The 26,020-nt window shown below is 46.3% G+C and overlaps 1 protein-coding gene across 2 annotated transcripts in view; it reads right to left on the bottom strand.

The window, feature by feature from the left end:
- Map1b (microtubule associated protein 1B) overlaps positions 1-26,020 on the bottom strand; it is a 97,379-nt gene that overhangs the window by 21,349 nt on the left and 50,010 nt on the right. The window contains exons 1-3 of one of the 2 annotated variants that reach the window (XM_059276237.1): positions 5,493-5,651; positions 2,541-2,623; positions 52-192 (exon numbers count right to left, since the gene is read on the bottom strand). In XM_059276237.1, the coding sequence (XP_059132220.1) occupies positions 52-183 (132 nt within the window). In that variant the 5' untranslated portion in view covers positions 184-192; positions 2,541-2,623; positions 5,493-5,651. Of the gene's footprint in view, positions 1-51; positions 193-2,540; positions 2,624-5,492; positions 5,652-26,020 lie in introns of those variants that run through there. The other variant, XM_059276236.1, reaches the window with a different exon arrangement.

Here is a 26,020-nt window from a genome sequence, read left to right as displayed (position 1 = left end):
CCCCTCCTGCCTTCCCCCCCGACACATGCGGGCACGCCGTGCGGAACCCACCTCTTGATCGGTGAAAATCTCTATGAAGTTCTGAAAGGAGAAAGAGCCTGACTGGAGAATGAGCTCTCCGGTGTTCTCAAAGCACTGTCCGGTGAGCACCAGCAGCTTATGGCGGGCGGCGTCAGTGATCATCAAACGCACCTGAAACACAGCGCAGGCGCAGAGCGTTAAGTGAGGATGCAAAGGGTGAGAGCCGGTCCTTGAGTCCCAACACCAGGTCCGCGCCTGAAGCTTACTACCAACCAAAGACGCTCATTCCAAGAGTCTAATTTCTTCATCCCAGAGTGGCGGCGGGGAGTGTTGGACAAAGCCCTCCCTGGCTGTAGGAGTTATTCATAAAAATTAATCATTGTGGTTATTAGTGCGCCCCGTGAATGCCATGTTAGAGCTTGGCTTCAACCAAAGACAGAAGTGGTTGTTGACTTTCTCCCCCGAGTTTCCTCCTCTTTTCAAAGCAGTCTTCACAGCTGGCCAGCAGCCTGCAGCCTATGTAAGGCCAGGAGAGATTTGTGGATCCGTCACTCCAGGTCCCCCCAGCTATCCTCAGAAAAGACACGTTTCCAAGGAGGGCCTCAAAGACGTCCATTCCTACCCAGGATTCCTCCCTCCGAAGCCACAGGAGGTAGCAGTTGACACTCAACACACAAAAGGCCCAGCTCCGCCTGGCAAGCTGGGAAAACTGAATTGACTAGTCTTTGCTAGATAACTCTCGGCGAGCTTTGGGTGGCAGGGAGCCAGCTGTCCTCCAGAGAAACACCACCCCCAGCACTAAGGTTCCGAACCCGGTTTGTGAATATTTAGCATGAGCTATACGCCCCACGTAATGCTCTGCATTGGGGAGAATTCAGAACTAAACAGGCCATGACCCCTGTCCAAGAACCCCACAGGCCACTGCTGGAAAAACATGCATACCTAAAGAGCTGTTTCAGACTCATCTGATCCACGGACTAAGCTTGGATTCTCCCCCCACCCCTCACCCCCAAAAGTTTTCTTTTTTATTTTATTTTATTTTTCCTTTTTTTTTTTTTTTTCCCCACAGCTATTCTAGGCAGTCTGCCTGGGCATATACTAATCCTCCAGCTTTTTTTTTTTTTTGCTGACAGGAATTGCCATCTCAATGCTTTTAGAGCTTTTGCAGGCAGAAGTAGGTCAAAACAGGCCCAATTATGATAGCCCAAAAGTGAAAGCCACCTACGTGCCAGCAACTAAGCAATGAATAATCAGATGCAATATATGTACGCAAAAGGGTTCTATACAACCATCAAAAGGAGTGCAGAACTGACACATGGTACCACATGATGGAATCTTGAAGCCATTAAGCTAAGAAAGTGAAGCCGAACAAAAAAGGCCACGTTTGTATGATGCCATTATATGAAATGTCTGAAACAGAAAAATATCTGGAGAGAAAAATATAGAAGTTTCGAGAAGCCAAGGTGCAGTGGAGTGACTGCTAGTGGGTTTAGGACGTTTTAGGGAGTGACAGGCATGTTTCAGAGTTAGATTGTGATCTTATCTGTTCAACTTCGTAAACGTTCTTTTTTTAAAAAAAAATCGCAAAATTACGTATTTTCAGTGGATAGATTCTACAGTTTATGAATCATATCCCAATTTGAAAAATCATATAGTCCGAGTTGCTAAAGCATGGGCAGAAAGCACCATAGCCATGATGATACCAGGGCCTTGGGCTATGTTAATGTCCAAGAAGCTACTCCATCTCCAAGGAGGTGGGGAAGGAGCTCTGTTAATGCTGGGCCTGAAGGATGAAATTCTTATGTCAAGATGGGTCCTGAAATTCCCAGTTATTCTCTCTAGCAATGATTTTGTGTGATGCTAATGATACAGTAGCCATGGACACCTTAGCCACCGAGTGCCACTCTGTTCTGAGCCCCGAGCACTTCAAAGCACCACAAGTTGGGACATTAAATGCAGGGGCTGTTACAATCCCCTCTGCACAGAGGTTCGAACCGAAGAAGCAAGATAACTTGACGGAGGCCACCAGCTTGTAAGTGGCAGACCTTGGTTGATGACGCCAGGTGATCTGGCCTGGGCTAGAGACCATGTTTCTGAGGCGTGTGCTGGCCTGCCTTTCCAGCCTCGGCTAAGGGCTGGCCTGGATAGCTCTGAACAGGGGTGCTACTCGGATGCTAGTTCCATCTCTGAGATCCATCCCTGTATGTGCCAGCCTGGGCACTCACGATCTGCTTCCTCTGCCACATTCCTGTTCTGCATCCTGGCAACCACATACCCAATGCATGCCCCCAATTCCACACCCCTCCACAAATACGCTTCCAGCTGGCACTGTCCACTGCGTCCTTACTGGAAGAGGCTTTCTGAGGTGATACTAGAGGCCGAGAGCAGGACTCTGGGTATCAAGGGAGACTGGAACCCGCTTGCATCCCTCTCCAACTATCATCTACCCAGCCCCTCCTCTCAGCCAAGCCTCCATCCTGTGAGGCGCTAAGGAAGACCTCGCAGAACTGAATACTCACCTCAGTGCTGACTGCTTCATCCGAAGGGTTGATCAGGACGACTGTTTCTAAGACGTCACTTCGGTGATGAAGGATCTTTTGTCCTGAAGGTACAAAACACACACAAAGAAGAGACCTTTAGTTTTTCCAGAGGAAAGCTGCTCGCTTGCTTCTGGGACAGCAGAGGGAATTTCCAACTCAGATGTGGCCCTGGAAACTGGGAAACACAGTGGGTGCTACTGAGCAGGAGGGTGTACGTACAGCAGGCTGAACTCGGAGCTGTGCGGGTGTAGCCTGGGGCCCCCAGGCTCTCACACTGGGTCTTTCATGGCCAATGGCTAGGCAGCCTCCTAACCCAATGGCAGGGGTTTTCATCTGAGACCAGGGAGGGATGCCAGAAAAACTCAACGGGGCTCTTGACATTTCCTTTCTCATGGTAATTAGGGATGTTTCTCCCTAACGGCCTTTCTTCTGGTGAGAACTGCGCTGAGATTAATTAGGAGCCTCATTGTGAAATGAATGACGGCCAGAAACCCGGCTGACAATTAACCCAGTGGCCAGAATGGCTGGCTGAGGCAGGCTCGCGGTCTGTTGGGGTATTCACTAATTAATTCACTTGCTTGTAGGAAAGGGAGGAAACTGTGGGCAGATGAGAAGTGGAGAACAACCCTCCCACAGGACAGGGTGGCCAAATTGCCCGCCAAGACAAAATGGATGGAGAACAAAAAAAACAAGGTGTGGTTCGGGATGAAGGAGTCTGTTGAAGGCAGCACTCTGCAGGGCCTTTGGTATCCTACTCCTTCTGGGACCATCCTGAGGCTGACCAGCCTCTGCCTGAAGTCAGCAGAGACCTACGGACGGCCTTCTACAAATACTACCCTGCCTTGACAAGGAGATGAAAGGATTGAGTGAATGTGGCCAGAGTCACTGATGTATGCTCTACCAGCAAACAAGGGACAGAGAGGCGTGTTCCCTCGGAAATGTGGGAGGAAGCCACGTGGTTGGGGGGGGAGAACATGCCTGCTGTTGGGAAGAGAATCTGAGGGAGACACCAACAGGGAAAAACACAAAAGGAAGACGGAAAAATAGATCTAGGATCCTTCAAAGAGCTAAAATAGAGTCACAGATGACCCAGCCGTTCTATTTGTTGCAATTTGAAAGCAGAAACTTGAACAAATACTTCTATGCTAATGTTAATTACAGTTTTATTTTAATAGCCCAGAGGTAAAAAACAACCCAAGTGTCTGTCTACAGGTGACTGGATAAAATGTGGTCTACTCACAGTGGAATACTAGCCAGGCATGGAAAAAAATGAAGCTCTGATAATGTCATAAGGATGAACCTGGAGCATACCACACTAAATGCAAATAGCTGGACACAAAGGGCAAGTAAAATACGATTTCATTTCTATGCAATATCCAGAATAGGTAAATTCAGACTCCAAGGGGAGATTAGTAGTCACCAGAGGCTAAAGGAGGGGAAATTGGGGAGCTATTGCTTAATGGGTACTCTTTCATGTTTAGGGTAATGAAAACACTTTGAAATAGAAGTGATGGTTTACACAACCTCGGGTAAACAATGATCACTCCTGAGTTGTACATTTAAAAAATTATTAAAATGGCAAATTTTTCTCTATGCATATTTTATCACAAGGTGAAGAATCAATGGGACAGACAAACAGACAAATCCCCGAAGAGAACACGTCACTCGGGTGATTGTCATGGTATGGGCACTATCTCAGTAAAGCAGTTAGGAAGGAGACTGCTGCACGCACGGCGTGGCTAGAGTTTTCCCCTTGTATCATCAAGGGTAGAGAACATAAACATCCGCACAGTGACGTTCTTAATCTGTGACCATTATTGATCATTCTCTCTTTTCCTAACAGTAATGTTTACCAGTAAACGCTAATGAGGCATAGGAGCAGCCCAAACTAAAGAGTAATGGAGCCAAGCCCAGTTCTGAGACATGTACAATTTCACTTAATCCCCTCAAGAGCTCCCACACGCGGTACCAGGACCATCGCCCACTACTGCTGAAGACAAAGTGTTGACAGAAGTCAGCGAGTAGCTCAAGACTCTACAACAAGCCAATGGTCAAGCCAGGGTCTGGCCCCAGGTTGCCTGGCTCTAGATCCCTTCTGGATTTCCACTCCCTATGATGCTAATTATTAGGATTTGGATTTGGCAAGATGGACATCAAATGTTGAAGAAGAGCTTGGAGAAAGACGAACAGAATAAAACCAGAGATGTGCTTAAAGGAGCAGGGGGTCAGCAGAGAATACCAGGTGGTCGGGTGGGGCAGAGCACACCTACACAGCAAAGTAGAATGAAGTGGATGAAGAAACTCCAAACAAGAACGTCGTTAACAGCTTGAGCAGGCAAAGACCTGAGGCTCATGAAAAAGATGCTGAATCATGGAAAGCAAAGCTCATTTATTATTAACGCTATATCTTGTAATTAATTTAAAAATTGCTTTTTTTGGCTTTTTGGTTGTCTTCCCTTTTGACAACCATGCACACTTAAAGCCAAAGCAAAGACAATTCAAATAAGCAGATGATAAAGAGAAAAATCGCACAAATCCACCCTCGATCAAGTGGTCTCCAAGCCCTTCCCTCGGTGGCCTTCTTGGAACAAAGACTTCAGGATCTTTGAAGACAGGAACTTGAGGCCACATGAGGCTGACACTTAAACCTGTATTTTGGGGGTGAGTACCCAGAGCACCAGACAGGGTGAGACCGGGTATGACCCTTGTCATTAACGGTGTTCTGCCGGAAGTCACAGCAACAAACTGAAGCAAGGTTTGCAGAAGCGTCCCCCTCCCAAGAGTCCCTAATGGCGCCCTTTCTCTGCTGCCCACAATGCTGCCAACTGCACCCTTCCAAAGCCAAGACAGGCGACACAGCCACACTCCTGCCCACACAGTCCAGCCCTCCCCAGAGAGGTCTCCAGCTGCTCCCTGCCAGGGGCTTCTTACCGTCCACTAGACATTTTCTTCCTCCTTGGCTTCCTCACTTGCAAACAAAAGAAATACCAAGTAACAGCTGCTGGTCACCTCCACTCTTCCTAAGTCATTTTCAGAGCAGTCTACCCAGGAATTCAGCTCATGATGGTCTCTCCATCTTTGCAAGGACTCAAGGGAAAAATACCGACAAGGCATGTACACCAAGGTGCCTCTTTATAGGGTTGATCCAAACGCAGAAAGGGATATAAAGGTAGCCGGAGAAGCCTCCAACTCTTGTCTCGGTTGGAATGTTGTCCAGATTCAGCCTCAAGACTCATAAGCATTGGTCAGGCCTCCCCAGCATTTGGCAAGGCCAGGGCCCTGGCTGAGGGACCTATCAGGCCCCCACACCCAGCATCCCGTGGGTGCCCGCTCTCTGGCAGCAGGCGGCTGTCTGCTTGGGCAGCTGGGACGCTCACAAAGCTGCATATTTGGGGAATGTTTCACACTGGGAAGAGGGCCAGGCATTCTGAGGGAGAAGCCACCACCCTTGCCTGTAAAGGTCCCATTGAGTTGCTTCGGAAAAGAAGTTCCCAGCCTCTCTCCTCACCCTCTGTCTGCCCTCCCCATAGATAGCTCATAAAAGAACCAAGGGGCACCCCATGAATTAGTTAACCCTCCCCAGCTTTGTGGAGGCTGGCCATGAAGTGATGGAGTTGTGTCAGTCAGTTCACACTGTGTCACTCCACAGGAGTCTTTGAAGTCTTCCTCCAAATATCCCACATAGCCACGAGGCTCGACCTGGTGAGGTGGGGGTGGCAGAGAAGGATCTGCTCCACTTCAGAATCCGAAGAGGATGGGGACCCCTTGAAGCAGCAGGGCCCTTCAGACAATGGGGCTTTTGTCTGTGGTCTCCTAGAGCTGTATTTGAAATTCAAACAGTCCATACTTTCTAGTTATTGCTGAGATTTTTATTTTTTCCATTTTGAAAAGCTGATAGATTGGATCTTCGTGTCTTTTAAAGTTGAAACATAAAGGTGGTTTATGTTTCCTTTACATCTAGGTGATTTTTGAAATCTCTTAAGGTAAAAATGACATTTCCATGCTTCTAGGATAATTATGGATCTCTTCAGGGAGTTCAAGATTTTCCTCTCAGCATGGATGTGACATGCAAAACTCAGGCTCTAACCTGGGTTTCAGAGATTGACTATGGCTAAATTCAGGTAGACTCATCATTGAGAACAGCCATATAGAGCCTGGGCTGGGATGTAGCTCAGTCGAGAGAATGCTTGTCTAGCATACACTAAAGGCCTAGGTTTGATCTCTATCTAGTGCTGTATAAAACTGATCATCGTGGTACATGCCTGTAATCTCATCACTTCAGAGGTGGAGGCTAGAAGATCAGAAATTCAAGATCATCCTTGACTACCTGTTGTATTCAAAGCCAGTTGGGACCTACCCAAGACCCTGTCTCCCCCCCCAAAAAAAAATCTAGAACCTTCTTTTATATGATAGGTCTTCTTCACACACAGAGCCCATCATATAGTAACTGGGAGATTATAGCTTCTTTGCTGGGCCAGAGCAAGCCCACAGCATCCTCAGTCTAGGCCAGAGCATCAAGGTAATTGAGAAAGCTCCTGAGGGACAAAGAATTGTTAAAAGCATCTAAGTTGTTCTAGGAGCACAAGACCCATCTTGAATTACCTTTCAGTGATAACAAGCCAGAACTTTATCTGAACATCGGTTTATTAAATTGTATGACAGGGAAAAGATGAAGAGGGTCCTGAATCACTGACACTCAAGATGACACTCCAGCTTCATCCCTATCCCTTCCTCTGCCAGTTCCCCTGTTGTCATGCCTTTGACAATCACCTCAATCGGCTTTTGCCAGCTGAAAACCAGAGTGACTCATTTTGGAAAAGGTATCTGGCCTTGTGAACCAACACCAGAGAGACCCCCATTGTAAAAAGTAAAGACCATCCTAGGATTACACTGGGAAATGCGTGGGCTAAAGGCCTGAGACTGTTTAGTTAAACGTAAGGTCTGGTCACTGGAGGGTCAGGAATACCCCTGGATGTTAAGCAAGGAGGGAGTTGCGGAGAGTGCTTCCTTCCATACCTTCAACCCCGCCGCCTCTCCATCCCAGAAGGGCTGTGGAGGGGAAACCTCTTGCCCTAAACCTTTGTACTCAAAATACTATGCCGGTAAAGTCTAGCTAAATGGATAAAAGCAAGAAACAAGAGGTGTGCTTCGCAGGCATGGAAATCACAGACCTGTGGTCGGTAATTACCTGCAGGTCTCTAGGCAGCTTTTAGCAACAGCTTTTTATTTAAAGCCATAAACAGGCCTCCTTGCTCTAGGAATCCACATAATGTGCAGGGTAAACGTGTGGTCAGTTTAAAGAGACACGGAGCTGGTATGGAAGAAATTAACTCTGAGCAAGCCCCGGCTCAGCGGGAACGTCGCTAAACTTCCCTCACAGGGGAGAGGTGGTACCTGCATGTGAGGAAGTTGCAAAGAAAGCTGTGAAGGGTCCAAGGGGGTCCCCTGAGCACCTCTGCCCCACCTGTGTTTTTGAACAAGAAAACCAGCAGGCTACAGGTTACCCGGTAACAGGGAGCTTCTGAGAGACCACAAAACAAGCAATTCCACCTTGGTCCCTAGAGCAAGAAATCATCTCAGCCTAGAGAGACATGACCACAAGGTAGGGCAGACACTAAATCCTTTCTGACTGCTTCTGAAGAACTTGGGAAAACAAAGGTGCTGAGGGACTTGGTATCTCCTGATTGCCGGGATCCCCAAAGACCACAGGCGTCAGCACAGAAAACAGAAAACCAACTGTTACCAGGAAATGATGCAGCTTCCCTCTGGGGAGACAAAAACCTCTCACCCTATAGGGAGTTTGATTTCTCTGAGGTCCTCTCACATCAAATCAACGTGTTCATCTCTTCCGATCTACCTGTTCAACCTTAGGCTTGCAAAAGGAACCTTTTCTAGCCCAGTATCTGGGAAGCAATGGGAACCACAGGTAAAAGGCAGCACCAGCGGAATCCAATGGATAGGCTGACGTCATAGTCATGGTTGAGTAAAAGAGCCTTCCATGGGGTAGGTGTCAATCTACCTGGGTCAAAAACAAACTATGAGGCTGAAAGCCCATCCCAGGAACACAGCAATGAAACCTTAAACATGGAGAATGGAAAGGAGGGGGACAGAGACACTGTGAGCCGCCGCCAGGAGAAGTAAGATGTGAAAGTACTGGTAAGCCACGAAGCCACTTGGCAAGACATAGATTAATAGGAATGGGTTAAGTTGTAAGAGCTAGCTAGGAAGAAGCCTAAACCATAGGCCATATAGTTCGTAATTAATATAAGCCTCTGTGTGTTTACTTGGGACCAAATGGCTTTGGGACTGGGTGGTGCTCAGGAAAACTTCCAACTACAGAGAATGAATGATTTAGGATAGCTAAGCATTTGATCTTGGCCAGGGGTGGGTGGGTGGGGGACTGTGTTTAAGTCTCCTAACACTCCTAAGACATCCTGAGTACAAATATTCTCTCCTCTTCATGGACCACAAACCTGGGGTCTAATGACTTGTCCAGCATCTCACTCCCACAAGTTCTGCTCTTGGTGCTCAGTTGAGACATGAGGGAACATAGAATGTAAAACAAGGGTTCCCCTGCCAGCAGGGGAAAAGCCAGCCTGTTGCCGGCAGAAGGCTGGGTGGTTTCTACCTACTTGGACCAGCTTGGGACAGAGAGAACCTTGGGAGTCAGGGGCTTTAGTTACTTGTTTCCAGGTTGGGGACACGTACAGTCCAGGAGGGCAGAGCACCCAAGGGAAGGACGGGTTGAAGGCCCAGCAGCCATGGAAAACAAGACCAAAGCCAATGACAGCGGAAAAAGAAAAACAATTCACAGCAAGGAGTGTAGGGAAAGTGAGATAGAGACTCAAATCACTGAATGTTCTGCAAGTCCAAGAACCAAGGTGATGAAATCAAGTTACATTACTCCTAAGCACTGATCAGCTTTCTTACACTGAAAAAGATCGTTTAAAATGTGCCCTGAATTTGTGTTCAATGGGATTTTATTATTTTATTTTTTTAAATTCTCTTGGAAAGCAAATGGCCAGAATTTGAAGAGCAGTGTGGCTTTCGAGACTATGCCCTCAGAGCTGAACCGTCAGAAACAAAAATTCATTTCCAACAGAAAAGAAATGTCATTGCTGGGAGTATGGGGGGCAGGGGGGAGGGTGGGCGAGAACTTGGCTGACCATTCAGCAAAACAACCCAGTAGGAGGGTGATCAAGACATCCAGCAGGCTTTGGACGACTGTCAGCTGGCCCACACTGCTGTGTGTTAACCTCTTACAAAGGGAGGCCTTGCCAGTACACTTGGGCAACCTTTGTTTGTGGTGAGTGGATCGGGAGAAGGAAGGGAAGGGAGACTGATGGCAAGGTGGTGGCTTCTAGTCCTTTTGCAGAGTTCTTATTCACTTTCCAAATCCTCTGCCATGGTCGCCAGCCTCTGTCCTTTCCCCGGGCTCTTCTCTGGCTTCTTAATTTCTTCCTCCCACCACCTCCCCGGAACCTCCTTTTCTTTTTATTTATGTGTAAACGTGTGTGCACATGCCTGCACATTTGTACCTACAGGTAGGTGTGCATGCCCGTGAAGGCCAGAAGAGGGCGCTGGTTCTCCTGGAGCTAGAGTTGCAGGTGGCTGTGAGCTGCCTGACTGAGGTGCTGGGAACCGAACTCTAGTCCTCTGCAAGAGGAGCAAGCACTCTTACTCACTGAACCAGCTCTCTAGCCCTCGGGTTATGGAGCCAGAGTTTCAGTAGGTAGCGCAAACTAGCCTCCGACCCATGATCCTCCCGTCTCAGCCTCTTGAGTACTTTAAGATTGCGGGCCTTTGCTACCATTCCCAGAACACCTTCACTAGGTTTTCTTTCCTTTTGCTTTATGTTTTTCGAGATAGGGTTTCTCTGCGTCTCCCTGGCACTAGGTTTTCAAAAGCCCCAAGGCAAACGGTCAGGCGTTAGAAATGAACAACTGGCAGAAGGAAGGAACAAAAATCAATCAAGTAGATGGCGTCGGGCTCCCTGGAGGTCACCTGACGGAGAATAAACAACACTCACTGCGGGCACTAGCTGAGACTGACCGGCCGGCCTGAGGTCCTGTCACCAACCACGAATGGACAGTACGGCTATTTTAAGGCACATCTATTTTTTTTTTTTTTAATGTATACAGTGTTCTGTCTGCACATATGCCTATAGGCCAGAAGAGGGTACCAGATCTCATTACAGATGGTTGTGAGCCACCATGTGGTTGCTGGGAATTGAACTCAGGTCCTCTGGAAGAACAGCCAGTGCTCTTAACCTCTGAGCCATCTCTCCAGCCCTTAAGGCACATCTATTACAGATATGTCTACCACGGTAAAGTTCATCAAACAGATCAGCCCTCAGGATGCACGGCAGCACACCCACTGTGCTTTCCTCTGGGGTCCCCGTGTTAAGCCTGTTCCAAGCCTCTGAACCTACTTCCTTGGGCTGAGATGAGGGGGGGGGGGCTGTGAGCTCAAGCCCTCTCAAAAAGAAACAAAATAAAATCCATCCAGCTCCTCGTGCACCACCAGCATGGAGTCCTTTCCTCTTCCCTAAAGATGGGAGATGTCCTTCCCGTACCCCATGAGTCTCCTGAGGACTGGTCACTCTCCTGCTGGAAGGAATCTGAACTTTCTCGTCTCACATGGGGCACCTGAAGGAGCCCTGGTGACAATGTTTTCCCTGTCTCTCCTCATTTTCCAGAGGATGCTCCAGAGACTTCAGGGGTCATGGTTGACAGGCCTACATGGCTCTACAGACCCTGGCCTATAGCTGCCTATAGAAGGATTTCCTACGGATACTGGGGACGCTCCTGTTGGGGGTGGGTTCCAAACACCAGCACTGCTTTTCATTTGTGATGCACTAGACAGTCATTTTAATTCCGTTTATTTCCATGTTGCCTTATCTACATATCACAACAATATGTCATCGCAGTCCCTCCTATTTTACAGGTAGAGAAACTGACGCTGACCGGCCATCTCTTTAACAGCTGGCTACCTTGGTCACACAGATACAGTGAGCTGTTGTTCAACCAGGAGCTCTATCCAGCCCATCTGGCTCCCGATCCCCGGGCCTTTCACCACCCCAGCTGCATCTCAGAGAGTTTTAAGATTTTAAAATTAAGTTAATTTTTTTTTCTTGTGGTGCTGAGAAATGAACCCATGGCCTTGTGTATGCTAGGCAAGTTCTCTACTACGGAGCTACATTCCCACCCCCTATGTCTTGATATTTTAAAAAATTAGATTCAAAGATGGGTACGGAGTCACATGTCTTTAATCTCAGCACTCAGGAGGAAGAGGCAGGTGGATCTCTGAGTTCAGGGCCAGCCTGATCTACAGAACTAATTCGGGACAGCCAGGGCTACACAGAAAAATCCTGCCTCGAAAAACCAATAAGTAAACAGACAGATAACAAATAAATTAAGCACATGCACACACACACACACACACACACACACACACACACACATACATATACATACATACATGTATGTATGTATAGATAAATAGATAAAGAGAAAGCTTTATGAGGGATATATTTACTTAGACTGGAGAATAATTCCGTTCTCTGATATATACTGTTAGAGGCTTTTATTTTGAAAACTACCTGCTATGTGCCTTTGTCAAGAGTTAGGTGGAACCAGAAGATTACCAACACCAGCACTTTCACCTAAAATGACATTTCACCATTAGATGTAACTTTCTCTGCTTTTGTGGTTGTTGATGCTGGGGGCATTGTCCTGGGTATTGACCTCAGGCCTTAGGCATGCTAAACAAGAGCTCTATCACTGAGCTACACCCCTGGCCATTTTTTAATCTTTTTCTTTTGAGAAAAGGTCTCACTGAGTTGAGCAGGCAAGCCTTGAGTTTGTGGTCCTCTCCTGTCTCTGTCTCTTGAGTAGCTAGGATTTCAGGCCTGGGCCACCAAGCCCAGCCGGACTTTCTTGAGAATAACGTTTCTGAGAGAGTTAAGATCATAAGGTCCCCCCTGCTGCCTTTGTAAAAAAGATGCATTTCTTATTTGTCTACAGAGGACAGACTTGTCTGGAATTAAATTCAGACAGATCAGTGGGACGTTCATAAATGAAGCTCTGGAGTTAAAATGTGAACGGACACTGTCTCCGTCCTGCAGGGGGACTCAGCATTCTGAGCACTTCTTAACTCAGGAGACCTAACTCTGAAACAATGTCTCACATACAGCAGGAGTTCAATCAATAATTGATAAGAGAATAAATAATATCAATGGCTATGATATACTGAATATGCCCCAGGTCAAACAGTGACCTAAGTTCTTTAGGTCCATCATCTCTATTAATGTGCACTGGAGCCCTGTTGAGAAGGCATAGCTCCCATTTTACAGGTGAAGATGAGAGATTTGAAACCCAGGGCTGTGACTGCCCCATGGTATGAGGACCAGAGCTCAGGCCAGGCCAGGGACTGAGTTACCACTTTATCATTTCATTTCATTTTTTAAAGACCAGTTTTCACTATACATAGCCCAGGCTAGCCTCAAACATTTAGGCCAGTTTGTCCTTAAACTCACAGTCTTCCTACCTCATTAGTCTCCTGAGTGCTTGAGATTACAGGTAGAGTTCCACTGTGAGGCATCCTCTTAAAAGCGTTAGGTCTGGGGAGGAACAGGGAGAGAGAGTTTCGGGAGGAGACAGGGAGGCAGATAGCTAAGGCAGACAGTGAGTTTCACATGGGGTGTGGCTGCATTTGACATCCCCATGGGCTACCCAGGTGGCCATGTCTAGTAGCAGATAGAAACATGGATCCGAAGCTTGGGTCATAGACTGAGCCAGACCAGGGTCTATTTCTAGTGGATGCTGCTCGAGAGGACTACATGCTTCTCCCTGATTACAGTCTTGAGAAATGCCCATAATTAAAGGGCAGGAGAAGGCCGATGGGGGTGCTGGAGAAAACAAAGGAGGCATGAACTCCCAACCTCTTCTGCTCACTTTTGCCCCTCACAAGGTAACATGTAACTGCAGCCTGTTCTAGGGCCCAATTCAAACCACCTCTGCACAGCATTGAGGCAGAATAGTTCAGACACCAAGTAACCTAATGAGAACTCCTCTCTGGCATTCAGATTCAATCCCAAACCCTCTTGGTTTGACCTCCATAGACACTGTGATACATTAATATACAGACCTGCCAAAATGGGCCAGTCACTGATGGGCTTCATAAAATTCTCCTATGCACGTACCACCCTTAGGCATTCCGACACAGGAGGCCTGGAGAGCCTGGAGCCCTACACTTCTACAATCTCCCAGGTGATTCAGATGGGTCTGTGTCCCTTCTCTGAGAAACAAGACTGTGTGACAACGTCTGCTCTCATGCTCAATAAGGACAGAGTAAGTAGCCGCATTAAAACCACCTTTACATGGTTTTCCTGTGTTACTCTCTTAATGTCTGAACATAATGCTAGAATTATTTCCCTAGGACAGAATATAATCATTAAAGATTCAATTAACGGTTCCCACTACCTATTGATTCTCAGAATCCTTTGGTAGGTTTATCTGACATTTAATTTGCCACCAAAAACTCCAACCATTGATTAAAATCCAAGCAGACGGCTGACCTTTTACATCCTCTCCTGTTGTTCTCGGAACCAAATTACCATGCTGCTACTCACCCTCAAATCCATCTGCCTTCAAAACAAGAATTGTGCTGGTCCTTTTTAGTATCTGGCTATTGAAGAGGGAAAAAAAGGAAAAGGAAAAAAATACAGATAGAGGACAGAACACACACTAAGCCTAGAATCTAGCAATTATCCATCCTGGGCAAGTCTTTAGTTCTGAACCACGGAGAAATAATATGAACTGGATTTGGTTTGCTTGTTTCTGTTTTCTTATGAGACAGGATTTAACATATTCCAGGGTAGCCTAAAAGTCACTATGCAGCTGAGGATGGCCTTGAACTCTTGATCTGCCTGCCTCTGCCTTCTGAGTGCTAGGATTACAGGTATGTGCCACCACACATGATTTACACAGTGCTGGAGAGCAAAACCTGGGTTTTATGCATGGCAGGTAAGCACGCTACCAACTGACCCATATCACTAGCCTCATGAGCCACATTTTTTTTTCTAGTAAAGGCCACGTGAGCAAAACTACCAACAATGGTGGTAACCAGGCCAGTGGCCCACCAGAAAGGGACTTTTTAGATTCAAGATCTTGACCTAAAAGGGTGAGACTCAAATGACCGGAGACCTTTATCCAACTGAAGTGAGGTCCCAAGGGCCATCATCCATAACAAGTGACATAAAACATACAGGTCCATCCATAACTAAATTTGGCCAATTCTACAGATACTTCACACACAGTCTCAGCCCATGTCTTAGTTAGGGTTTCTATTGCTGTGAAGAGACACCATGACCACAGCAACTCTTATAAAGGAAAACATTGAATGGAGGCTGGCTTACAGTTCAGAGGTTCAGTCCATTATTGTCATGTCGAGAAGCATGGTGGCATGCAGGCAGACATGGTGCTGGAGAAGAAACTGAGAGTTCTACATCTTGATCAGCAGACAGCAGGAGACCGTGTGCCACACAGGGCACAGCTTGAGCATATGAGACCTCAAAGCCCACTTCCACAGTGACACACTTCTTCCCACAAAGCCACACCTACTCCAACAAGGCCACACCTCCTAATAATGCCACTCCCTATGGGCCAAGCACTCAAACACAGGAGCCTATGGGGGGCCATACCTATTCAAACTACCACAGCCCACCTCCAAGGAATGCAATTTTTGTTGCTTGTTTGCTGTGTTTGGTTATACACTGACTCATTCAAAGGGAGAGGTGAGATGGTTAACGTGTATGTAGACAGACCCGGCACCTGCTTCTGCACCCATGTGACACTGGCATTACTCAGTCATGGCTGGACGCTTGGCTACCCAGACAAGTACACCCAGTTCTCAATGACCTTGACTCCCACTCCTAGAGCCAAAGGGTAACAGTTAACATACCACTGGGCTCTCCTGTTCTTTACCCTAAGTTGTACTTTCTGTCTGGGGAATCAAATGCCTCCCTGCAGCCTGATTATCAATCTCAGCTGGGTTTCAGTGAATCCCAAGTGTGTTCTTTCCACTTTTGAATGTGTTCTCTTTAAATCCAAGGCCTGTGCACAGACATCTGTGGTCTCGGCTGCATCTGCAGACTCCATGATTTCCCGGGCTGAGCTCACATGTAAACATGAAAACCTGAATTTGCTTATGTGTTTCCCTCCTTACTATCCCTCTCTTATTTATTCTAAGCAAGGAAGTAATGAGCCTTTTCCTCACGTCTACTTGGCCTTTCTATTGTGTATGTTGTCGTAGACAACCGAGAGAAAGGGTACCATTTCCAAAGACCTGATAAGCTCCAAGCACAGAAAGCCCTGGGCGGGGCGGGGGCGGGGTGCGGTTAGCCATTTATATGTTTGTTTGTTTGTTTATATTTTTAAAGCACAGCCTCTCTAAATAGCCCTGGCTGTCCTGAAACCCACTATGTAGACCAGACTGACCTCAGATTCACAGAGATCTGCCTGCTTCCGCTTCCCAAGTGCTAGAATTAAGGGCATGTGCCCCCATGCCTGGCATAACCCCCTATAACACATTGAAGAAGACCACACAACAAATTCACAAGTTAACTGCTCTGACCACAGGGAATGCTGAGCCTGGTGTATGAGGTCTTTCTTAACGGACACAGAGAGTGAAATCCAATAGAACAACTTCTCCAGCTAAATCCACCAGCTCCCCTTGCTCAACTATATCCAACCTGGTATTTAGTAGTAAAACATCTCTGGTTTTTTTTCTCTACCTTTGTTCATTCTAGGCTTTGGCGTTTTTCTTTTTGTTTTGAAAGAATCCGATTCACAAATCCCAAACCCTGAACTCACTGCTGTGACAGCGGCAGCACACCGTGGGCCACCTCCTCTGCCCACTGACAGCTGACCGGGTTTGCAGGAAGCCAGGGCACTGAGCTGCAGCGCGATGGAAGCCATCTTGCAAACCCAGGTCCTCTACTTCCCTTTGTTTCTCCTCTGAGTTCTCTAAACTCTACATTCTGGCATTTCTGCTTTGCCTCATTGGTTTTGGAGCTTTCATACTGAGCATTTCCCTTGGCTACAAAAAAAAAAAAAAAAAAAAGGAAATCTAGCAATTAGCATACATTATGTGGCTGCACCAATCTGATGATAGACTCGCAAACATGTCTGCGTGCATGGCAGAGCAGAAGCCCTGTTTTGTCTTGTTTCCTAGCCTGCCCCGCCCAGCTCACAGCCTGCCATTTGCCAACTGGAGACGCCCACCCCTTTCCCTCCTCTGCTTTCGGCTTCCCAGGCAGCCACTACACAGCCTTGCTTGCTAAGTACTTAATGAGGTTTTAATTCAGTTTTGGATCTGGAACAGGGCCAGCCACTGCTGCCGAGGCTCAAATTTCCCTTTATACATCATCTGAGAATAGTCATAAAGACCAGTCGGGTCATCACTAGCTTCCCGGGGGTGGGAGTGGGGCTCTAGGGGAGGACTCACTGGGTCTCATGTTATCCCAAGGTCTTGCTGGCTTTAGAGGACAAAAAGGCTGACCGGGAACATGAGGGGAACAACTGTTGAGGTAATTTCTTCGACCTTTCTAAGGGTGGCACAGCTCTGGGTATCAGCAGACCTGGGTCCGGTTGGAAGAGAGAAGTACAGTACATGCAGTATGTTATGGGTCAAAATCATGCATTTTTACAAACACATGTCCAGCACATAGCAGAGTTGTGGAATATTCCTCTTGCCCATCACTATCAGATGCTGGGAAGGGGTCTGAGTGCTTTTCTCTTTACACTCTGGTATTGAACGTGGAATGCTCACTGAGGCTTAATGGGCTGAGATATATCTCTACATGTTGCAGTTTTTCTTATATTTTTTCCAGCCATGGTTAGAGTGTCGTGGTGTAGAATTTCAGAGCCTGGGACTGCAGCCAGAAAACCTAGGTATAAGTCCCCTTGCCAGCTCTGTGAACTTTGGAGCTTGGAACAAGTGATCCCAAGCCATATGAAATGCTGACCATAAGAATGCCTAGCTCCAACAGCTGGTGGGACATCAGAGCTATGGGAAAGACTCCCAGTACCACGATGTCTCCTGCCCAGGTTCACTGGTGGCCAGTTAGAAAACTCCCTCTACGGTACCTCTTGGCGTGTTCTGTCACTCCATCTTCCAACAGGCACATGCTTTCCTGGCAGTGTGCATCAGGCATGTGAGTACAAAGGCTCTTGGAAGACAGTTATTGGATCACCCTGGAGCTGGAGTTACAGGTTATCGTGAACGATCAGACTCAGCCCTTTGCAAGAGCAATGCATGCTCTTAACCACTGAGCCATCTTTCCAGCCCCATTCCAGCTTTTTGTGTGGTTGCTAATGATCTAAACCCAGGTCCTTTTGCCTGAGTGGCAAGCACTTTACCAACTGAACCAGTCACCAGATACACATCTTTTTAAAATCCTGGTTTATTGTAGGTGCTTGATCTGAGGGCCTGATTGAAATATGATCTAATCATTACGTTTTAAATGTCCATTCAGCCATTTGCTCATTAGAAAGTATATACTAAGAAGTTCTGCGGGCCAAGACATGAGGATACAATGGCCAGCAAGACTCAAACTACCGTGGGAGTAAAAAGGCAAAAACAGTCAAATCAAAAATTACCACTTGGTGATTGGCAAAGAATTAAAATAGGGAATATGACTATTTCTTTGCTCAAGGGGCCAAGGCAGAGTCATCTAAAAGTCATTAAGTCATTAAAAAGTCATTACCTAACCAAATATCATTTTAGTTCTAAAGAGCTGACTTCCTTAAACCCTATCAAGTTTCTCTCACGGTATTCAAAACCCAACAGTAGAGCGGTATATGGTCCATGACATATGTGCCCAGTTGCTGAAAAGTGAAAAGAGGACTTTCAAATAAAAGGAAGAGAAAGGGCCAGCCGGTAGTGCCACACGCCTTTAATCCCAACACTTGGGAGGCAGAGGCAAGTGTATCTCTCTTGAGTTCAAGGCCAGCCTGGTCTACACAATGAGTTCCAGGACATCCAGGGCTACACTGGGGGGATAAGAAAAAGGAAAATTCTCTAAGAAAAATATTAATAAGTATCTCTAAAAGACAAGACTCCACAACAAACAAATAATCAAGTAGTTGGGATACAATATCCTTATGATCCCAGCGGTCAGGGAAACAACTGTTCACCCAGTGGACTAAGAACTCTACTGTCCAGAAGCACAATGCTCACCCTGCAGACAAGAAGACTCTGAGCATGTGTATGAGCGACAGAAATGGGTCCCTCCCACCTCGGGCTCAAAGCTTTCTTCATTTCTATTGTTCTTTGAGAACAGGATGTCAAACCTGAGATCCTTCTGCCTCAGCCTCCTGCGTTCTGTGATTGTGGGTGTTCACCACTATGCTGGTTCTGAAAATTTTTAATTATTTCAGGCACCTGCACTGGCTCCCTGGCTACCCTGCATGAGATCTTCATCATTTTTGTTGCTTTCTTGTCGGGAAATGAGGTTTGACGAGAAAGCTGGCACCTAGCAAAGAGCCAGGGTGGCAGTACCACCAATGAAATGGTTCCCACCCAGCTCATCACCAGTCCCTTTTCAACTGCAAGAAGAGACCCAGAGTAACCAGCAAATCAGTGCCATTCAAGAAAAAAAAAAAACATCACTGTTCAAGATGTCCCAAAGACTCTACCTCACAATGCTCCCACTCTCAATTTCAAACAACAGATGACATCACTCTTGTCACAGCGCTGTCTTTACTTATCATTGCCCTTCATCTGAACTGTGAAATGCCTCTTACCGATCTTGCTGTCTCCAGGCAGCCAACCCAGTTGACAAACTCTGCCAAAAGGATCTTTTTCAATATCAATTAACTTATGGTCATGAGTTCAACTTTGCAATCAGACCTCCTCCTAAGTTCACATTTAAGCTCTAGAGATCTGTGAAAATGGTTCAGTAATGAGTAAGAGTGCTGACTGTGCACGCATGAAGAGCTGAGTTCAACTCTCGGGCACCCAAGAAAGAAGCTGGGCGTGATTGCACATGCCTCCCACTCCAGGTCTCTGAAGAGGTGGGGACAGGGGACTGCTGGGGATTGCTGGCCACCAACCGAGCTCCAGGTTCAGCAAGAGACCCTGTGTCAAGAAAATAAGGCAGAGGGGATGAAGAGATGGCTCAGTAGTTAACAGCACTGACCACTGCTCTTCCAGAGGAGCGGAGTTCAATTCTGAGCACTCACATGGCAGCTTACAAGTGTCTATAACTCCAGTTCCAGGGATCTGATGTCTTCTTCTGGCCTCCACTGACATCAGGCATGCATGTGGTGCACATACATGCAGGAAAAATACCTATACATATAAATTCTTTTTTTTAATTAAATAAAATAGAAAAAATAATGTTGAGAGATATAGAACAGGATGTCCTTCTTCTGGCCTCTGTACACACATGATCACATCCACCCATACACCTACCCCCAGACACATATGATCACATCTACCCATACACCAACCCCAACACACACATATACACAAACACATGCAAATTCCAGCTCAGCTCTAGTTTAATGTCTTTGTTGACTCCAAGAAAGTTACTTCTTAGTAACTCCATCTCTGTGTCCACAAAGTGGGAAGGCTAATAGTGCCTGCCTTGCAGAGTCACTGTACAGAGTAAAGGCCTTACTAGGTAATCTGCAAACAGAACGGAGGTAAAATAGTGTTAGCACAACGTGGGTGGTCAATGCAAACTTAACATTTCATTATGGACTTTGTGGTGTTTGAAAGAAAATGGCCCCCACAGGCCCATAGGGAATGACACTATTAGGAGGTGTGGCCTTGTTAGAGTAGGTGTGGCATTGTGGGAGGAAGTGTGTCATTGGGGGTGGGCTTTGAGGTCTCAGATGCTCAAGCCATGCCCAGTGTGGAACTCTCTTCCTGCTATCTGCCAATCTGGATGTAGGACTCTCAGCTACCTCTCCAGCACCATGTCTGCCTCTGTGCCATCATGCTTCCCACCATGATGATAATGGACTACATCTCTGAACTGTAAGCCGGCTCCAATTTAATGTTTTCCTTTTTAAGAGTTGCCCTGGTCATGGTACCCCTAACTAAGATAGATTTCAACATGGCCCTGCTATTCTTAGATATGTTTCAAGTGTTTCCAGTGCCTTTGAGAGGAAGCTAAACTCCTTAATGTTCATGATCTGGTCCACTTTCAGAAATCGTCACCTGAAGGAAAAAAACTACTGCTGCCCCAAGAGCTGCTCTGTTTTTACGCATGCTGTTCTGTCCAGTGACCTCATGGCTTCCTGTGTACTCGACTGCTTCCTACAAGGCCTGCAGGCCTTGCAGAGAGATTGCCCTCCTGCAGGGTTCCTCAGAACACTTGGTGCTCACTCATAAGCTTCGGATACCACACTATGTTCCTCTGCTCTGGTGTCAGAGATCAGGTCTCATGACAGCATCGAGTGCTTCTTACAAATGGAGATGCTTGGCATTTATTTATTATTCATCTGTGGGGATGGCAGCGAGGAAAAGCCTTCCTGGCTGAGAATGTGGGCTTGAGTTTTCTAAAAAAAAAATTACAGTAAACGGATGTGGTAGAGTAGAGGCTTTGCAAAGGGGTGCCATAGATAAAGAGTGAGAGTGGAAGAGTCAGTATGTTTTTAGTTTTTATTTTATTTATACGTGTGTGTGTGTGTGTGTGTGTGTGTGTGTGTGTGTGTGTCGGGGGTGTGGGTGTGAATGCAGGAGCCTGCAGAAGCACTGGATCTCCTGGAGCTTGAGTTACATGTGTACAAGCTGTTGTGAGTTGCCTGACAGGAGTGAACTCTGGTCCTCTGCAAAAATAGTAAACACTCTTAACCAGCAAACCATCCCTCCATCCCTATAGTCAGTATTTTTAAATAACCACATAAACACACTCCACACAAACTATGATTCTTCCTGTTTATAAATACCTGAGGATGTTGTTAAATATAGCCTATCTGGCTTCATTTAGGCATCACATACATTACTAGGTTTTTAACTCAACTTTTTGTTGTTGTTGTAGTTGTTGTTTTGAGACAGAGTCTCTCCATGTCATCCTGGTTGTCCTGGAACTATATAGACAAGGTTGGCCTCAGATTCACAAAGATCCTCTGCCTCCTGAGTACTGGGATTAAAGGCATGTGCCATCATGCCCTGCAACCTCAAATACTTTAAAATCTAACTGATTGAGTGGGTTTCGTAGTTCAGATGCACTGCCAGGCAGATGAAATGGGTTATAGACATCTTATGAGAAAGTAAAGTTCCCCTTGTGGAGATGGATATGAAACCTAGACCTTCTGGTCTACCAGCCAGCAGATCCAGAATGGGTCCTGGTCCTGGTGACCATCAAAAACAAAGGAGTGCCTCTTACAATGACGGATTAGTGGATTAAACCTCCACCTGCCCAATGGGAGTATCTTGGGTGGGAGGGGTCTAGGAAGACTGGTGGCCAGTGCTGTAACTGACAGATGAAAAGCTAACTGCCAGGAAAACATGCTAGCGTCCCTTTTGAATCTAAGCTTCAAATGTGTCCCTATTCAAATAAAAGATGTAACTTAAATTATCAACATGTTTCTTAGACTTGTAACTTGAGACAATCATAAGATTCTTTTGATAGGTAGAAAATAAGAAAAAAAAAATAGATTTTCAAAAGGAGAGAAAAGACCTCCAAATGGGAAAACCAGGAAAGAAGAGGGCTAAAATATAGTAGTAGTAGTAATAATAATAATAATAATAATAATAAGAAGAAGAAGAAGAAGAAGAAGAAGAAGAAGAAGAAGAAGAAGAAGAAGAAGGAGAACAGGTCAAAATGAACACCTGGACGGGGGAGGGGAGCTCCTTGTTTCCTGTTGGGTGAGATTCAACCCACCAAATACCAACAGAGCTGAGCCTCAACACTGGGGAGGAGAGGCCAGCAGAAAACACAAGATGGCTTCCACCTTCTTCCTCACACACACCCTGGAGGGGACATGAATGAAGCTCTTAAAGACAAAAGAGAACCACAGTGAGAAGGAGTGCTCGAGAAGGCTTTCTGGGTACGACAGGGCTTAATGGATATTGGGCAGGGGCTAGCTGGGGAGGAGGCATGTGGTAAGGAATCTACAAGAAGCTACAGATCCTGAGAAACTCATCCTCTGGGACAGAGTCTGGCAGTCCAAACAGAATTCCTACAGCCTATTAACTCAGGGGATTCCTGTAGACGGACTCTGTGTTTTCCAGACTAAGACACTAAGGTTCAAAAAGGCTGACTTGTCCAGTGGTACACTATAAGGTAACAGCAGAGATGGCAGTCAGGGGTGTGTTTCCAGATCCTCACGGTGCCCAACACAACCACTGCAGAGGCTAAGGTCACTTCTACGTGATCTGGAACCCTTTACCCTCTGTGATAGGACACCTCCCTCCCACCCTCTGCCCCATGATAATGGGGGCCTTCTATCAAGCGATAGCATCCCAAACAGCATGAACGATGTCTTTGATTCTTAATCTAGATATTTCTCAAATTCTTCCCTGGAAGCCACAGCTGGGCTGCAAGAGAAGTTCAAATTCAATTCTTAGGTTACTGATTTGGGTCACTGAGGGCAAAAAATAAGGAATCTCATCCACTTGGCTAAAATTGTTGGCTTAGATCTGCCCTTCTTTTGGAAAAGGAACAGCTAGAAAATATAACTGCTTACTTTATAAACTCTTTCAAGGGGCTGGAGAGATGGCTGAGCAGCTAAGAGCACTTGCTGCTCTCTCGGGGGACCAGAGTTCGGTTCCCAGCATCCGTGTTCCGCAGCTCACAACCACCTGTAACCCCAGTTCAAGGGGATGTGACACTCTCCCCTGGCCTCCAAGGGCCCTACACATGCACGAGGTTCACTCACAAAGGTACAGTCACAACACTAGTTTTATACACACAAAATAAAAATAATAATCATTTTGAAAAAGCCAAACTCTTTCAAAGGAGACAGGGAGTCTTCACAGGCAGCTGTCAGTGTCTTTATGTGACTCTCCATGCTCGGTTCTAATCTTCAGAGAGAGACTCCTGGTGGAGATCTGCATGTGATGGACGAAAAACCTCACCTAACACACAGGAGGGCTTCGAGCTGGGTGACTCAGTCTCCCTTAGCAACACTCACTGTGAGATAATTAATATTCTACCCATGTGCATTCATACAACGGGAAGGGTTCTTAGTCAAAAGAGAAGCGAACGGCGATGAGTTCATATTGGTTTTTACCCCTGTCAGATCACTCACCCTGCATGCAAACAGCTAACACCCCAAGGCTTTCAGAGGTGAGAAGATCTATTCAATCAAGCAAAAAAGTCTATAAACATCATCGTATTTCCTTAGAAATCCTTCCAAATTACACCATAAAGCCATGTGTGTAGCTGCAAGGAACTCTTTTTTCTTTTCTTTTCTTTTTTTTTTTTTTTTTTCTGGTTTGAGGTTAACTTTGTTTTCCAGCATATTCTTCTCTTAAATCCATTTCATTTTCATGCCTCCTCCAAAGAGTGAAAGGAAAAGGGAGAGAAAAAAAGAAAAAGCCATCCAAAGCTCTCAGGGCCCTTGCTTCAAAGACTTGTCAAGTTAGTTCCTTTGGAAGCAGCTCTGAGGGGTAAGAAGGTCTTTAAAGCATCACATTGACAACATTGCCTTACACAGCGGTGGGGGTGGACGGTGCAGCCACTAACTAACTCGGTTGTTTTCCTTCTCCACACAGCTCGGCCAGGTGGCATTCAGCATTCCCGATCACAGGATATTATTAGCTCCCCAGGGCCCAGCCTTGGTGCCTCACAGGGTGCGGCAGGCTGGCACCGGCTGCCCAGATCCAGAGGCCCTCTGCCCACCAGCTTGTCCCGAGGCTTTGAACTCCATCTCAGTTCTGACTTTTCCAGCACTCCCTCGTCTTCTCTTACACCATTAACAGGACCAATGTGAGCTGAGGGGTAGAGAAGAAAGGGCTTGGAGGTGAGGACATCACCATGCCCCTTCCCTGTCCCCTCTGCTGTAGGCGGTTAGTATTTCTAAGGACCGTGACAGCTGTCATTTCCCGACAGTTTATTATGTGTTCTCCGTGTATTGGGTCATCAGTTCTAACCTTCCCCTGGGGCTGTATGATCCACTTCCTTGTACTGATGGAGAAAGTGAGGTGCGGGGAAACTGAGTGACTGGTTCCAGGGATCAGGTATACATCAAAGTGTGCCTTTCCGTCCTTACACACAGAGTACCACTGAGCTAAATGCTTTGACTGACTCGGGGCTGGCTCTTCTCTGTCCCCTAGCCTGGGGTTCTTAAACGTGGTTGTCTAAATGCCTAAGGGAAAGCAACAGGTTCCCCTCTAGGGCCAAGGACATCTCTCAACAGTTGTACGACATAAATAATATTCAGCAGTTAAAGAGAACTGTGGTCTGGGTTTTTCTGACCGGAAAAAAAATCCCCATCTCTCTCTGGGCCAAGGCTAATCCCACTCCCTCATTTGGTGACACTGTGAGGCCCAGGACAAGAGAGGCATCACTGATGATCATGGTCAGCCTGGTTTGCTCTTTAATATCAGAGACTAAGGTTTGTTCATTCCTCTTCCAAGTCACACCCAGGACCGATGACCTTGTCGTAGAAAGGGTGAGAGCCCTACTGTTTGTCCTAGTCTCTGCCTTCAGAGAACTAACAGAGTCTTCACAGGTCATTTTGGGGGCGAGAAGTACTGAGGCAGGGTGCTGCTGTGTAGCCTAAGCAGGCCTTGAAATCACAGCTATCCTCCTCCCTTAGCATTCTGAGTGTTGGGATTACAGGCGAGCATCACCACGCCCAGCTTCACAAGCCTTTGATGCGCTCTCTGTATTTATCTCAAGGAATAGATAGAACTGGCCCTGTTCACTCCACAGAAGGCTTTAAATGATACAGAATAAAATGATTATATCTTTAGACTACTACATTGATATAAAGAGAAGACACAATGGAGCAATCACAGGGACATTTATGAACCCTTCCTACCTCAAAAGAGTGCACAAAAAAAAAAAAAAAGGTTTATTTCTAAACAGTGTAATCAGCGAGTCTATTCCCAGCCTACACTTGTTGGTTAGATAATAGTCATGATTGTTTAAATAACTTCAGCTATTTCTAGCCAGGCAAATAAGTATGGGCTCACAGAAAAATATAACGTGTAGTAAAAGATCTACTGCTACCACTGTTCTTGATTAAAGATGTTATTGCTTTTATGTCTTTTTGAAAATAGTCAGGAAGTAGCTACAGGAAGTGTTTGGGTTTGGGAGGATTTGTTTAGTTCCTAGCACATGCTGAGAACCTTCCTTTATGTTCCGTCCCTAATTCACAATAAGAAAAAAAATTTTCCAACTGGTTCCAGATTCACATTTATGGTGAAACTGAAAATGGAAACACAAAGCAGGAGAAATGAAGAAATAGCTAAAACACTGTCTCTTATTCAGT

Source organism: Peromyscus eremicus, chromosome 11 (genome assembly GCF_949786415.1).
Source record: "Peromyscus eremicus chromosome 11, PerEre_H2_v1, whole genome shotgun sequence".
Taxonomy (NCBI): Eukaryota; Metazoa; Chordata; class Mammalia; order Rodentia; family Cricetidae; genus Peromyscus; species Peromyscus eremicus.
The sequence above is the reverse complement of the archived record's forward strand: the minus strand, read 5'-3'. Positions and strand labels throughout refer to the sequence as shown.